The sequence below is a fragment of the Leuciscus leuciscus genome, assembly GCF_965113295.1.
Source record: "Leuciscus leuciscus genome assembly, chromosome: 21".
NCBI classification, from domain to species: Eukaryota; Metazoa; Chordata; class Actinopteri; order Cypriniformes; family Leuciscidae; genus Leuciscus; species Leuciscus leuciscus.
This window is the reverse complement of record NC_138745.1, coordinates 36184881-36198952: the sequence shown is the minus strand read 5'-3', so window position 1 is coordinate 36198952 and position 14072 is coordinate 36184881. Positions and strand designations below refer to the sequence as shown.

General features: G+C 39.9%; 1 protein-coding gene across 1 annotated transcript in view; it reads left to right on the top strand.

Moving 5' to 3' along the window:
* The window catches only part of LOC309485520 (zinc finger MIZ domain-containing protein 1), a 57131-nt gene that overhangs the window by 34268 nt on the left and 8791 nt on the right, over positions 1 to 14072 (top strand). The window contains exons 8-17 of the mRNA XM_082152403.1: positions 114 to 310; positions 1662 to 1860; positions 2587 to 2802; positions 2969 to 3295; positions 8051 to 8110; positions 8191 to 8359; positions 10379 to 10520; positions 11301 to 11511; positions 12026 to 12131; positions 12211 to 12371. Coding sequence (XP_082008529.1) covers positions 114 to 310; positions 1662 to 1860; positions 2587 to 2802; positions 2969 to 3295; positions 8051 to 8110; positions 8191 to 8359; positions 10379 to 10520; positions 11301 to 11511; positions 12026 to 12131; positions 12211 to 12371 — 1788 coding nt within the window. The remainder of the gene's footprint in view (positions 1 to 113; positions 311 to 1661; positions 1861 to 2586; positions 2803 to 2968; positions 3296 to 8050; positions 8111 to 8190; positions 8360 to 10378; positions 10521 to 11300; positions 11512 to 12025; positions 12132 to 12210; positions 12372 to 14072) is intronic.

The window sequence follows — 14072 nt, the reverse complement described above, 5'->3', positions numbered from 1 at the left end:
TTCGCAACCTCACCACTAGATGCCGCTATAAATCACACACTGAACCTTTAACAGTGTTCAGAGCACATGCTGCTGTTTGAGTCTGTGTCATAACTGTGTGTGTGTGTGTTTAGGTGTTGGGGAACCCCATGGCAAACCCAAACAGCCATATGAACCCCATGACTGGAGGAAACGGGGTTATGAACCCGGGACAGTTTACTGCACAGCAGCAGTTTTCCTCAAAGGTGAACCCGAGCCAGGCCTACATGCAGCAGGAGATGTACGGGAGATCCGGCTATCCTGGAGGAGGAGGGGGAGGGTTCGGGGGCAGGTCAGTGTCTCTCGCTTTTTATTATTCATATAACTTTTAAAAAATGCCTGTCAATTTTCCATCTGTTCTAAGCTATTTTTAAAAGAAGTCTCTTCTGCTCACCAAGGCTGCATTCATTTGATTCAAAATACAACAACAAAAAACTGTAATATTGTTACATATTATGACAATTTAAAATAACTGTTTTCTATTTTAAAATGTAATTTATTCCTGTGATTTTCAGCATCATTACTCCAGTCTTCAGTGTCACATGATCCTTCAGAAATCATTCTAATATGCGGATTTGATGCTCAAAAAACATTCATTATTATTATCAATGTTGAAAACAGTTGTGTACAATTGTTTTTGTTTCAGGATTGTTTGATAAATAGAAAGTTCAAAAGAACAGCATTTATTTGAAAAAGAATCTTTTGTAACATTATAAGTGTCTTTACTGTCATTTTGATTCATTTAATTCATCCTTGATGAATAAAAGTATTGATTTCTTTTATTTCTTTTCCCCAAAAAATAAAATAAAATAATTCTTACTGACCCCAAACTTTTGAACGCTAGTGTTTAATGTTACAAAAGCTTTAGATTTCAGATAAATGCTGTTCTTTTGAACTTTCTATTCACCAAAGAATCCTGAAAAAAACATTGATAATAATTTCTTGAGCATCAAATCATCATATTATACTGATTTCTGAAGGATCATGTGACACTGAAGACTTTACTTTATATTCACATAGAAAACAGCTGATTTACATTGTAATAATATTTTACAATATTACTGTTGTTTTTTAGTTTTTTTTTAAATGCAGCCTTGGACTTCTTTTAAAAACATTAAAAATCTTACCGATCCCAAACTTTTGGGTAGTGTATGTTGTTTTTGTTGTTGTTTTTTTAACTACATTTTAATGGTTAAATTACATTTTTGTAATCAAAAAGCATGTCTAATTAATTTAAATCATGAAACTTGTACAATTTAATTAAGTTTATTAAAAGTTTAACAAAAATAACATGTTTAGGGCCCTATGAAATACATCTTTTCATAATTTCACCAAAAGTTTTCAGGATTCCATAATAATCAAAAGGCATGTAAGTAATTGAATTCATGAAAATAAAAAAAAATATATAAAAAAATGCTATAATTATTTTTTATCAGAAATTTTGTGTTTTGTTTTAAAAAAAATTGGTAAATCAAATGAAGGCATAAATTAATGAAAAATGTAAAAATTAAATAAATGTATACAGTAATACATACTGAATTCCACGATTCTGTCCGTTAGAATGTGTTTACTGCAGTCCTGACCTCTTCTCTCTCTCTCTCTCTCTCTCTCTCTCTCTCTCTCTCTCTCTCTCTCTCCTGCAGTTATGGGGGCGGTCCTAACCACTCAGGTGGGATGGGCCTGCCTTCACAGACACGCCCCCCTTCAGACTTCAGCCAACCAGCTGCTGCCGCCGCCGCTGCTGCCGTTGCTGCTGCCGCCGCTACAGCGACTGCTACTGCCACAGCAACGGTTGCCGCCCTACAGGAGACGCAACACAAGGACATGAGTCAATACGGCCCGGTGAGGGAGCATCTATAATCCTGACGCAATTATTTCTAAGTGAAAAGTTCAGTTTGAACCAAGCGGCAACCTTCCTGTCTCTCTCTTGAAACCAAGCGTGCCTCACAAGTGCTGAAAAGTGAAGCCAAAGCGTCTCGATTGCCCCCCCGGTGGCTGGTCGCTGTATAACTCATAAACCCCACCCTCCCTATGAAGTCTGACTTAAACTGCAATTCATTGACTGGCCACTAGAGACAGAGTCCAAAAGAGAGTCAATCCCATAGAACCCCATGTTAATATGCCAAATTTTACAACAGAAAAAAACATGTTTACAGCCTGGTGCAAAAAGTGGTTTTGGTCTATATAGCAAATTTTGCCCTTCATGAAAACTGTGAGGGGGGTTATTTTTTTATTTTTTTATAACTCATCCGTTTAAATTATATTAAGCCTTAAAGTTCTGCATTATTAAGGGCGTGGCCACTTGAGTGACAGGTGGATTGCCGCTGATGTCAATACTAGCCACTTGTCTGCTGTCTGTTAGCGTCACGTCACCTCAGCTAATCCGCATCTTTGCCCATTTCCTTTTACCCGGGAGTGATGCGCTTCCAAGATGGCGACGGCCGGCTCCGCCCACTTTGGGCTTCAAAAAATGCTCTTCAGAAACACTATGGCTGACGTCACAGACACTACGCCTATATTTTTTTACAGTCTATGGTTTGAACAGTGTTTTGTTTGTTTGTCTTCTAGATGTGTTCCTCCTTTCAGATGGGACCAAACCAGGCTTACAGCACTCAGTTTGTGAATCAGCCCGGCCCCCGGGGGCCCCCTGGCACCATGAACATGGGTCAGCCTCGGGCACAGATGGCACAGATGGGGTCATACGGGGGTCACACACAAAGGATGCCTCAGCAGGGCTACGGGCCGCGGCCCATGCAGGGGGTGAAGAGGCCGTATCCTGGAGAGGTGAGGAAACCTCATTTTAAGTCATGGACTGGTGGGATATGAACATATTTGCCAGAGCTATTTTGTGGTGTTTTTACCTGTAGTACTCATGCAGCTAAAATCTCTGTAAACCAGAGTGTTCTTATATCTGTGTATGATTTGAATGAAAGTGTGTGTTTTACTCTAGGGGAGCTACGGGCAGCAGTACGCACCAAACGGGCAGTTCTCCTCTCCACAGGGGCAGTTCTCCTCTCCTCAGGGGCAGTTCTCCTCTCCACCGGGGCAGTTCTCCTCTCCACAGGGGCAGTTCTCTTCTCCGCCGGGGCAGTTCTCCTCGCCTCAGGGGCAGTTGTCCTCTCCACAGGGGCAGTTCTCCTCTCCTCAGGGGCAGTTGTCCTCTCCTCAGGGGCAGTTCCCGAACCCCGTGGCCAGCAGAAGCCTCTCCTCGCCCCATTACCCCGCGCAGAGGACGCCGGCACAGTACCAGACCGGCAGCGTGGGACACTTATACAAGGTAACTAACATTATACTGCCTTCTAAGACAACTTATTTTAATAAAAAAAAAAACCTTATTATAAAAGAAATTAGTGGTGGAGAAAAAATCGATTATGTTACAAATTGTGATTCTTCAGAAATTATTTTTTAAAATGTATGGTTGATACAATAAAAAGTAACTGTAATACTGGACTAAACACCGCTTGTTGGAGAGGAAAGGATGCTGCTAGCTCTAGTTCTACTTGTTAGCAGTATACACCCCTGGGTGTCGGTCAGGACACAAAGAATGAGGAGACTGGTGCTTCTTTCCAAAGTGTATTGAATATTAGTTTTATGGTCATATACTAATACTTTTAACACCAAAACGCCAACAAACATCCAAATAACAGGCAGGGAGATACTTCTAGGTGCAGTAATCTATACTGACGCAGCAGGCAGCAAGCGATACCAGTAATGCCTCCTACTGGAAGCATCGGGAATCGCACACTAAAATAACTATCAAAATAAAAGTCCCACAATAGAAGTCTTCTTTCTCCGGGAGCCTTTTATACAGCCACCCCCAAAGGTGTTAGTAGCCACCCCTACTAAAAGGCGACTTAACTTAAGACAAGTTTGCAGGACGGTTTCCGTCATCTGGCAGAGCTGACTTTGCCCATGATATTGGTGGGAACAGTTGAAAACAACATGGGATTTCCAATTATGACTGACAAGGTGGTTGGGTATATACCAACATCCGTCAGAGTCTGTCTCCTTAGTTACTTCCTGGACAGCTCCTGTCTGCATGAGCTTCTCCATCTGTGCACTATAGGTCTTTGCTTTCACTGGATCCTTTAGCAAACACTTCTTGATACTGCGCAGATTTGGCATGACTGACTCCTTAAGGGCATGCAACCAAGGCATATCCTTCTGTCATAGTAATGGCGTCCCCAGTCGAAGAATTCCATTCACTTCTGTACGAATGGTCTTGGTTTGAAGTAACTTTAAAGCCTCCTGATCTTGTTTGGATCGAGTCACCTCTTTCTCACCGCTGTGTGGAACAGCTTCTATTTGCCAGAGTCTTTGGACATTCTTAAAGAGCTCATCTTGTGGTGGAAGGACAGATGTCAGTCGGCATTGTTGGGAGGACGCAGGCCGCCTCATGAACGATGCGGGGCCCTGGAGGGTCCGTCCCAGGCGGGTGTGGACAGCAGCAGGTCCACCTGGAGAAACAAATATGATAGGCTCAATTGGTGTAATGAGATGTGGCTGATCTGACACAATCAGAAGTAGAGGCTGAGCATCTTTCACCGGCAGGATGGGAAGACTGCGTAAGTGTTTATACTGCAGTTGATCAATGGGATAAGACTGCTGTGACAGATTGAGGCGATCTGCAGTGAAGGCATATTCAATCTTGTAACAGGTTTGAGGCTAATGGGTTGGGGATACTTGAAACTATATAGATGACCCATGATGAACTTCAATGTCTTGTCGCACGGTGTGCAATGGGAGATCTTCAGGTGTACCCTGTATACCTAGGGCTTTGGCAGCAGTTGGGAGCAGGATGGTTCTCTCAGAGCTGTCATCCAGAAGCGCAAAGGTGTCTAACATACGATCTTTATAATGAATATGTCAGGTACTACCTTGAGCATGACATAGGTCCCAACAACAGGTTTTTCCAGGTAAAATCTGTCTGGAGAGGAACTAGTAAGGCAACTCTTCTCAGCACTGACTGTATCCTTTGGGAGGATCTAACATTTACATTGTGAAGAGGGCGAAGGTGTTTGCCTTGACACAGGTTACAGGGCTTCTTCAGGTCACACTGAGCAGCATGATGAGTCCTGGCACAGCGCCAACAATGATTATAACCTCGAATCCAGTCTTTGGCCTGGGCAGTGGTAAGTTTAGCAATAGGTTTGCATTGACTCAAATAATGCTCTGTACTATCGTAGAAGGGACAGTCACAGAACCGTTTTACTTCGACTGACTTGGTCGGTGGAGTCATGCCCTTCTGAGGGGACAAGGAAGTTACATTTTGAGCCACTCCAACCCCATGAAGAATGGCTACAGTCTTTTTACTCTGTACAGGTCTAGAACCTCTGTCGGTCCTGAACTCCTCGGGATGAAATCTCTACATCAAAGTCATGGCACCAGGCTTCATATTGGAGCCAGTTTGAGAGATTATGTAAAGTAGGTACAGTTCCAGGTTGCCGAAACATGTGACGGCGGAACTCAGCTCACTGTTCAGAAGAAAGTTTGCTCAAAAGACGTGCGACATGTGACCCACAATTCAGTTCAATGTCACCTTCAGGTCCTAAAGTCTTCAACAAACCCACCTATGATTGTACCTGAAGAGCGAACTTCTGGAATGCAACTGCATCCCCACGCTTTACATCAGGGGCTTCCAGGACACTGGCAATTTTCCTCAAAGCTAGTTGGTGGGGTTGACCAAACTTCTCATGGAGGGCCACCATGGTGTCAGTAAATGGGGTAGGATAGTTAAAAAAAGCATCAGCAATCAGCTTAGCTTCATACAACTTTAAGTGGTCCACAAGTATTTGATATTTAAAGAGTTCAGTCCCATCTTGAGGAAGCAGATTCTCCAAAGCGATTCGAAGTCTGGCAAACTCGCTTGGATCTGGCTGGCTGAACTTATAGTTAGAACTTGATAGTAGGGGTAGGCCCTCTATACACATACTCTGAGACTGAGGGGTGTGTTAAATGTTGCATGTTTGACCACAGGTGCTGGACGCCTCGACTGAGCTGGTGTGGACCCAAGTCGGGGAGAAGAAACTGGAATATAGGCACATAAAGGTTTCTGATAAGAGGTCTGTGCAGCGGAGGATAATAACACTCTGAGGTCTTCAGGTGTTGGAGGCAGTGGTAGCACATCTGAATTTTGAGAGCAATACTGAGAATGGCGGTATGCTTGTGAGCCTGGGAGACCCTTGAATAATTTGGTACCTCTGGTTGGTATGTAGCTGTGTCAGGTTTTGTTAACTTTAGAGCATCCATACCTCTTCTCAGTTCTGACTCGAGCAATGGCGGAAGCTCAGGCCACTCTTCATCATCAGCTGATGTGGCAAGCTCTGTCTGGTCTACACGACAGAAAGGACTGGGTGGCAGTTGGGGTTCTTGTCGAGGACGATCATGGCTTTTAGTTGTGCTGAGGTCTGCTCTAAGGATTTGGGCAACTTTGACCAGTTCTTTGAACTCAGTACGAACTTCTTTCAACTCCATCAGGTCTGCACGAAAGGCTTGGTGTGATTGCAGAAGCTGTACATTTTCTCTGCGAATGGCTTGGAGCTCATTATAGTATTCAGGCTCGGTGTAATGGTTCTGCTGGACTGATGTGAATGACTGAGGTAGGTTTTTGCTGCGCTCTGCATAACTGAAGCTTGGTGGTCTGAACCGAGGGCCTGTGCGAGGAGCAGCATCATTATAGAGGTAGTCAGGATGGTCCCATGATGACTGGAGAGGTGTCATGTGTGCAGGTACTTCCCAGGATTGTGAGATAGCATGTTCACTTACAGGTCTGCCCTCTACATACTGCACTTCGAAGTCTTGGAGTCGAACTAGTGGACGTGTTCGGCGTTTTGGTCTGGTTGCCCAATCTCAATCTCCTCATCGGACTCCATGGTACCAGGAATGAACACTGCATCCGGCTCGAAGGACCAGTTTGTTGGAGAGGAAAGGATACTGCTAGGCTCTAGTTCTACTTGCTACTTGTTAGCAGTATACACCTCTGGGTGTCGATCAGGACACAAAGAATGAGGAGACTGGTGCTTCTTTCCAAAGTGAATTGAATATTAGTTTTATGGTCATGTACTAATACTTTTAACACCAAAACGGCAACGAACATCCATATAACAGGCAGGGAGATACTTCTAGGTGCGCAGCTGCCTTTCTCTTAGTAATCTATACTGACGCAGCAGGCAGCAAGCGATAACAATAATGCCTCCTACTGGAAGCATCGGGAATCACACCCTAAAATAACTATCAAAATAAAAGTCCCACAATAGAAGTCTTCTTTCTCTAGGAGCCTTTTATACACCGCTGTTTTTAATTTTTAATTATTTTATTATATTAATCAAATAAATAATAATGTATTATAGTTAATTCAAATAAATTGATGATAAAATAATTGATGCAATAAAAAATAAATGTAACACTGGACAAAACACCACGGTTTTAATTTATTTTATTTTTTTTTAGTTATTTTATTATAATAGTACATTTAATAAGTAATAAATTCTAATAAAATTATGATAATTTTTTTGATACAATAAAAAATAACTGTAATATTGGACGACACACCACTGTTTAATTATTATTTTTTTATAAAAATAAATAGTAAATTCTAATAGAAATTATTGATGGAATAAAAAGTAACTGTAACACTGGACTACACACTATTGTTTTAATTTATTATAAATTTATGCATTCAGCAGACTCTTATTCAAAGTGATAATTTATCCTTTTTAGATATTTTTCAATTATTTTATTATAATAAATGAAATCAATATAAATTATTTATTTTGTTTATTATAATACATTTTATTATATTTGTTTAATACATAAATCACAGAGTGGTCTGCGCTGTCTGGTTCATGTTCTGTGCTCATTGGTTGTTCTCATAGTCATGTGTTCCCCTGAATGATGTATTTAAGTCCTCATGTTTGCCTCGTCTAGTTGTCGTGTATTGAAGTACGTAAGCTGTTCCTTGTTCTGCATCTCAGGTCATTGTTTCAAGCTCTAGCAACGTACCAACGTGTCTTTCTCTCCATCTCTACTACAGGAATCCGGTAATAACTTCAACACGGGGACCTTTCATTACAACCAGTCCAGCATGAACGCGGTAAGTTGATCAGATGTTCAGTCAGAGGCAGGTTCAGATGTTTACCTGTAGTGACGTATGATATGTTGATGTGTTCGTAGCCTCCACGGTCGATGGCTGGTTATCCTCACTCTCCGTTACCGGGAAACCCCACGCCCCCCGTGACTCCGGGAAATAGCATGCCACCGTATCTGTCACCAAACCAGGACATAAAGCCCCAGTTTCCTCCTGATATCAAACCCAACATAAACACACTGCCGCCCCCTCCAGGTATGAGCCTCTTCCTCTGATGCTACAAATCTTGGTTTCCTGCACAAATATCTTGTCATTTTTGTATTATGTCCTGTAATGTGCACTGCAAAAACTGATTTTCTTATGCGATGAAAATCATTTCCAAAAACGATGTTTTTTGTCTTTGACAGAATGGTCTGAAAACAAGATTATTTTTATTTTCCAGTTGACACATGTTTTGTTCTAAGCAGAAACTGACTTAATTTTTATACATATTTTTCAGAAAACAAGACTTTCTGAGAGTCTTGAGTATTTTCTTCTCCAGTAAATGTATCTTGATTTAAGAATTTTTTTATATTTGTACTGAACAACAAGACAAACATTTGTGAAAAATTTGTTTTATCATATCAACAAAAAAAATAGGCTATTGAGGCTAGAAATTTGCTGCAATTTGATCAATATTAGAACCTCATTGTATAAGAAACATAGGGGGAACAGAATCTAACGGCAAATAGTTCAGCTGTCGAAATCTGTTCCCTCACCCCAATGATGAGAGATGTTGATGTATCGGCTTAAAATATGCTTATTCTATTTTGTGTGTGGATGGAGCTTAAAGGAACACTCCACCGTTTTTTGAAATAGGGCTTATTCACCTTCTTTCCTACATTTAGATAGGTGGGCAAATGCATTTTTGTCTCAGTGCATGCATTGTTTTAGTTTGACAGGGTCGGCGCTAGCTTAGCTTAGCATAATGAATGGAATCCTTTGTTGCCAGCTAGCATGTCCTGAGTAAAAGTGATAAAATTTTTTTTAAAAACCCACCTAATTACTTCTTGTGACCTGCGTATTCACAACAAGTACAAATAGCGATGCAGATTAACACTAGACGATTTCCTATGCAGATATTGACTTGGGACTATATTAGGGGGAAGCACAGGTGAAGCACTGCTACTTGGGCGCAGAGATATCACGCCCAAGTAGCAGTGCTTCGCCTGTGCTTCCCCCTAATATAGTCCTTAATATATAAGTCAATATCTGGCTAGGAAATCGCCTAGTGTTAATCTGCATCACTATTTGTACTTGTTGTGAATACGCAGGCCACAAGAAGTAATTAGGTGGGTTTTTAAATTTTTTTATATCACTTTTACTCAGGACATGCTAGCTGGCAACAAAGGATTCCATTCATTGTGCTAAGCTAAGCTAGCGCCGACCCTGTCAAACTAAAACAATGCATGCACTGAGACAAAAATGCATTTGCCCACCTATCTAAATGTAGGAAAGAAAGTGAATAAGCCCTATTTCAAAAAACGGTGGAGTGTTCCTTTAAACAGCATCAATTTAAAGAATATATTTTTTTGCCTTTTATTATGATAGGAAAGTATAGTATCAAGAAAGTTCGACGACCCTGGACTTGAACTCGTGTCGCAATAAGCTAAAAAAAAAAAAATGTTAGGGGACTGACCACTAGGCTATTGAGGCTAGTAATTTGCTGCAATTTGATAAATATTAGAACCTTATTGTGTAAGAAACATAGGGGGAACAGAATCCGACGGCAAATAGTTCAGCTGTCGAAATCTGTTCCCTCACCCCAATGATGAGAGATGTTGATATATCGGCTTAAAATATGCTTATTCTATTCTGTGTGTAGATGGAGCTTAAACAGCATCAATTTGATAAATATTAGAACCTCAGTGTGTCAGAAATACACAGAAATTGTGGGTGGATGGAGCTTAAGATTTTTTTTTTTTTTTTTTTTTTTTTTGCAGTGCATATTACAAACAATAACATGATCATATCAAAGTCTGTCATAATTTTCTAGATTTTTTTCCCCCGTAGCCACTGCAATTTAATTTTGCTATAATGTTGCTATAAGGCCTAAATTCGTGAGTAATTCACAAATGAATAGGTTGTTATATTTAAAGTTTAGTTTCAGTAAATGTTCGAAATGGAAATTTTAAGTTATTTGAGAAGAGCTACAATAATACAATAAATAATAAAACAATATGCAACATTCATGTTCAGTAATCATTAGCTTGTCATCTGCATCTTGTTTCCTAGGTAACCCTAACGAGGAGCTGCGCCTGATGTTCCCGGTTCGGGACGGTGTGGTTCTGGACTCGTTCAGACTCGAACACAACCTGGCCGTCAGTAATCACATCTTCCACCTGCGGCCCACCGTCCACCAGACGCTCATGTGGAGGTGAGGACGTCACACACACACACACACACACACACACACACATGCTGCTACCTTCGCATTTTTCTAAATTAATACAATTTAAAAATTCATTACAAGTTATGTTTGGGGAAAATCAATGCAAAAGACATGCGAAAAGGCAATCTTAAAAATGTTGCAATTGATAAAATAAAAAGTAACTGTATTGGACTAAACACGACTGTTTTAATTTATTATACTTTTTTGTTTTTATTATACATATTAATAAAGTATATAATAAATATAATAAAGTATATTTATTATACTTTTTAAAATTATTTTATTATAATAATAAAATGAAAAATTATTTATTATAGTTAATTCTAATAAATTGATGATAAAATAATTTATAAAATACAAAACCTGTACTGTTTTATTTATTCAAATGTTATTGTATAATAAAAGTAATAATTTATTACATTATTTTATATTATTTATATATTTTATTAAAGTATATTTTATATTATTTTATTATTACAGCACTTTATAATTTTAACTTTATAATTAAAACAATTTATAATTACATTTTTAAAGTGGTTAAGCTGAAATCAACATCCTAGTCATTTGAGAGTCAATATGTATAAAATACATAAAAAATATTGTATTATCAAATTGAGAGGTCTATGGCAATTTATAAGCACTCTACTATCACATAAACGTACACATACCCACACACATAAACATTCAAACACCCACACCCACATGAAAGACTTCATATTCACATCCGTGTGTGTGTGTGTGTGTGTGTGTGTGTGTGTGTGTCAGGTCTGATCTGGAGCTTCAGTTCAAGTGTTATCATCATGAAGACAGACAGATGCACACTAACTGGCCGGCGTCGGTGCAGGTCAGCGTCAACGCCACTCCTCTCACCATCGAACGGGGCGACAACAAGACTTCCCACAAAGCCCTGCACCTGAAGCACGTGTGTCAGCCGGGCCGCAACACCATCCAGATCACGGTGTCGGCCTGCTGTTGTGTGAGTTTACACACACACTAGGGATCATGCACCGATATGAAAATGTTGTCCGATACCAATAATTCTTTATATTTAAAAGCCGATAACCGATATATATCAGCTGATAAATCTAAATCCAGATTTTGATATAATTTTTGAGAGCCTGATTACAAAAACGAAAGTCTCATCATTAAAATCCATGTCCCAAACATGATGTTCTCATTATAATTTTATGTAGCCGATATGATAATTTTATTGCGCTTGACATGTTTTCAAGTGATTAAAATCATATTTCAGGCAATTCAAAACCATCATGTTGAACAGTGCGTATCTAAAGTGTCTCAGCTGAAGGAAATAATACATTATTTATCGGCTTTAATATATAACGATAACATTAAAAATGAACATATATCGGCCGATACCGATATGGTGGCCGATATATCACACACACACACACACACACACACACACACACGTCCTCCAGTGCTCGTCAGCTGAGCGTTGTGTGAGTGTTTGTCGTCTGTTCTCTCTGCAGTCGCACCTGTTTGTCCTTCAGCTGGTTCACCGGCCGTCGGTTCGGTCTGTTCTGCAGGGGTTACTGAGGAAGAGACTCCTCACTGCTGAACACTGCATCACTAAAGGTAACACTAGCGCTTCAGTCTGTCTGTGTTTCTGTAGGTCAGGTGCAGTGATCAGTGTTGTGATTATGTGTGTCTTCAGTGAAGAGGAACTTCAGCAGCGTGGCCGTGTCTGTGGCCGGGGCCGGACTGAACGCTGACGATGGGGTGGAGCAAACGGCCATCAAAGTGTCTTTAAAGTGTCCAATCACGTTCCGGCGTATTCAGCTGCCGGCGAGAGGTCACGACTGCAAACATGTGCAGGTCAGGAAGACTTTTAAACAGCTTAAAGACTGGCTTTGATATCTAAAGCATGGGCCGCAGGGGGCCTGGTTTTATAAAATGTATTTTTAGGGCTGTGAAAGTCAACTGTAAATCTGCTCGGGAACTATATTTGAGGAGCTCTTTTCCAAAACGCTATAAATCCATTTAAATCGTTTTCAGGAAAATTACATTTTTTACCTAGACCCACACATTTTGTGAATATTCAATTTATCCTGTTAAAATGTGTTTTTTTGGCTCAGTCTGAACATGTTGAACAATGATTATTAAATCAAACAACAAAATTGTTGATGATAAATTAAAAAAAAAAAATTTCTTTTTTTCAAAAACCTATAATCCATAATTTTTTTTTCAAAACACTATAAATCCATTAATTTTTTCCAAAAATGTATGGTTAAAAAAAAAAAAAAAAAAAAAAAGGCTAGTCAGAAAGGAACTGCATCTTGCAGTACATTTTAAACAAGGAAATATAGCGATTTGGCATGAAACGTTGATGGAGCAGTGAAGAGGTTCAGTACATAGCAAAATTACATGACAAACTCTTTCTTTTTTTTTTATGCCGTTTATCGCGTTTTGGAAAAGAGCTCTTCATTTATTGTGAAAATCACTACATATACATTTTAATTGAATTTTAAAGCGACACTATGTAACTTTTCAACCTTCATAATATATTTCCAAGATCCTTGTGATGGTACATCGACTTACAATAGGTTGAATGACACGTCTGCCATAGCCTGACAGGGTCTGTATCGCTTTTACTGGCACTATGTAACTTCGGTGTTCGGGTAGTAACAAGAGCACAAAAAGAACTACAAAATTCGACTGCTTTACGGCATACGTCACTTCCCCCACCACTTCGTCAAATTTGGACGTGAGAGGCCAACCAGCGTTTGTTTTCGGCTTTCGTGCGTATGTTTTTGTCATGGGGGTTGTTTACATCTAGCCACTTCATGCATTTTCTCAGATCGGATAGCTATCCGATCGTGAAAAGTCCAGGTTTAAATGCCCTCCGAAACGCATTTGAGACGGATTTGAATCCGATCCCTCAAACCACTTCAGGAGGAGATCTGAGACGCATTCCAGACGAAACTGGACAAGTGTAAATGCATATGGTTGTTGAAACCACATATGTAAATTGTACTCCTCCCAAAAATGCTAAAAAAAAACAACAAAAAAACGTGTGAGAGCGTTGTATAGGCTATTATGTTATATCCAGATATGACGACGCGCTGGAACACGCATCACCGCAGATGAGCAACTGCATCAAGCGAGCCAACGTGCAAACTATCGCAAATCAAAGTGAAAGTACGTCGCAGACGCTTAACACACAATCATCATCATTAAAAGTAAAGAAACGAAATGATCTTACCAGGGCTGTTACTGCTCTCTCTTATTGCGGTCTTTGATTTTGAAATTTTAGCTGATGATCTATAAAATGCAGCTCATATCTCGGTGACGTGCACTCCATTAAATCTGCATATAGCGCGAGAATTGAAGATCGAATCTTTTTCGCAAAAATACATTTATGTGACCAGGTGTAAATGGAATCGTTTTGATAAATCAGATAGCTATGCCTCACGAATTAGTTTGCCAGCTGAACTCAGGTGTTGTGAGGTGTATTTATCACGTAGTCCTGAGGGATATATCAGACGCTGTTGACGTTGATTCCTGCGATTATCATGA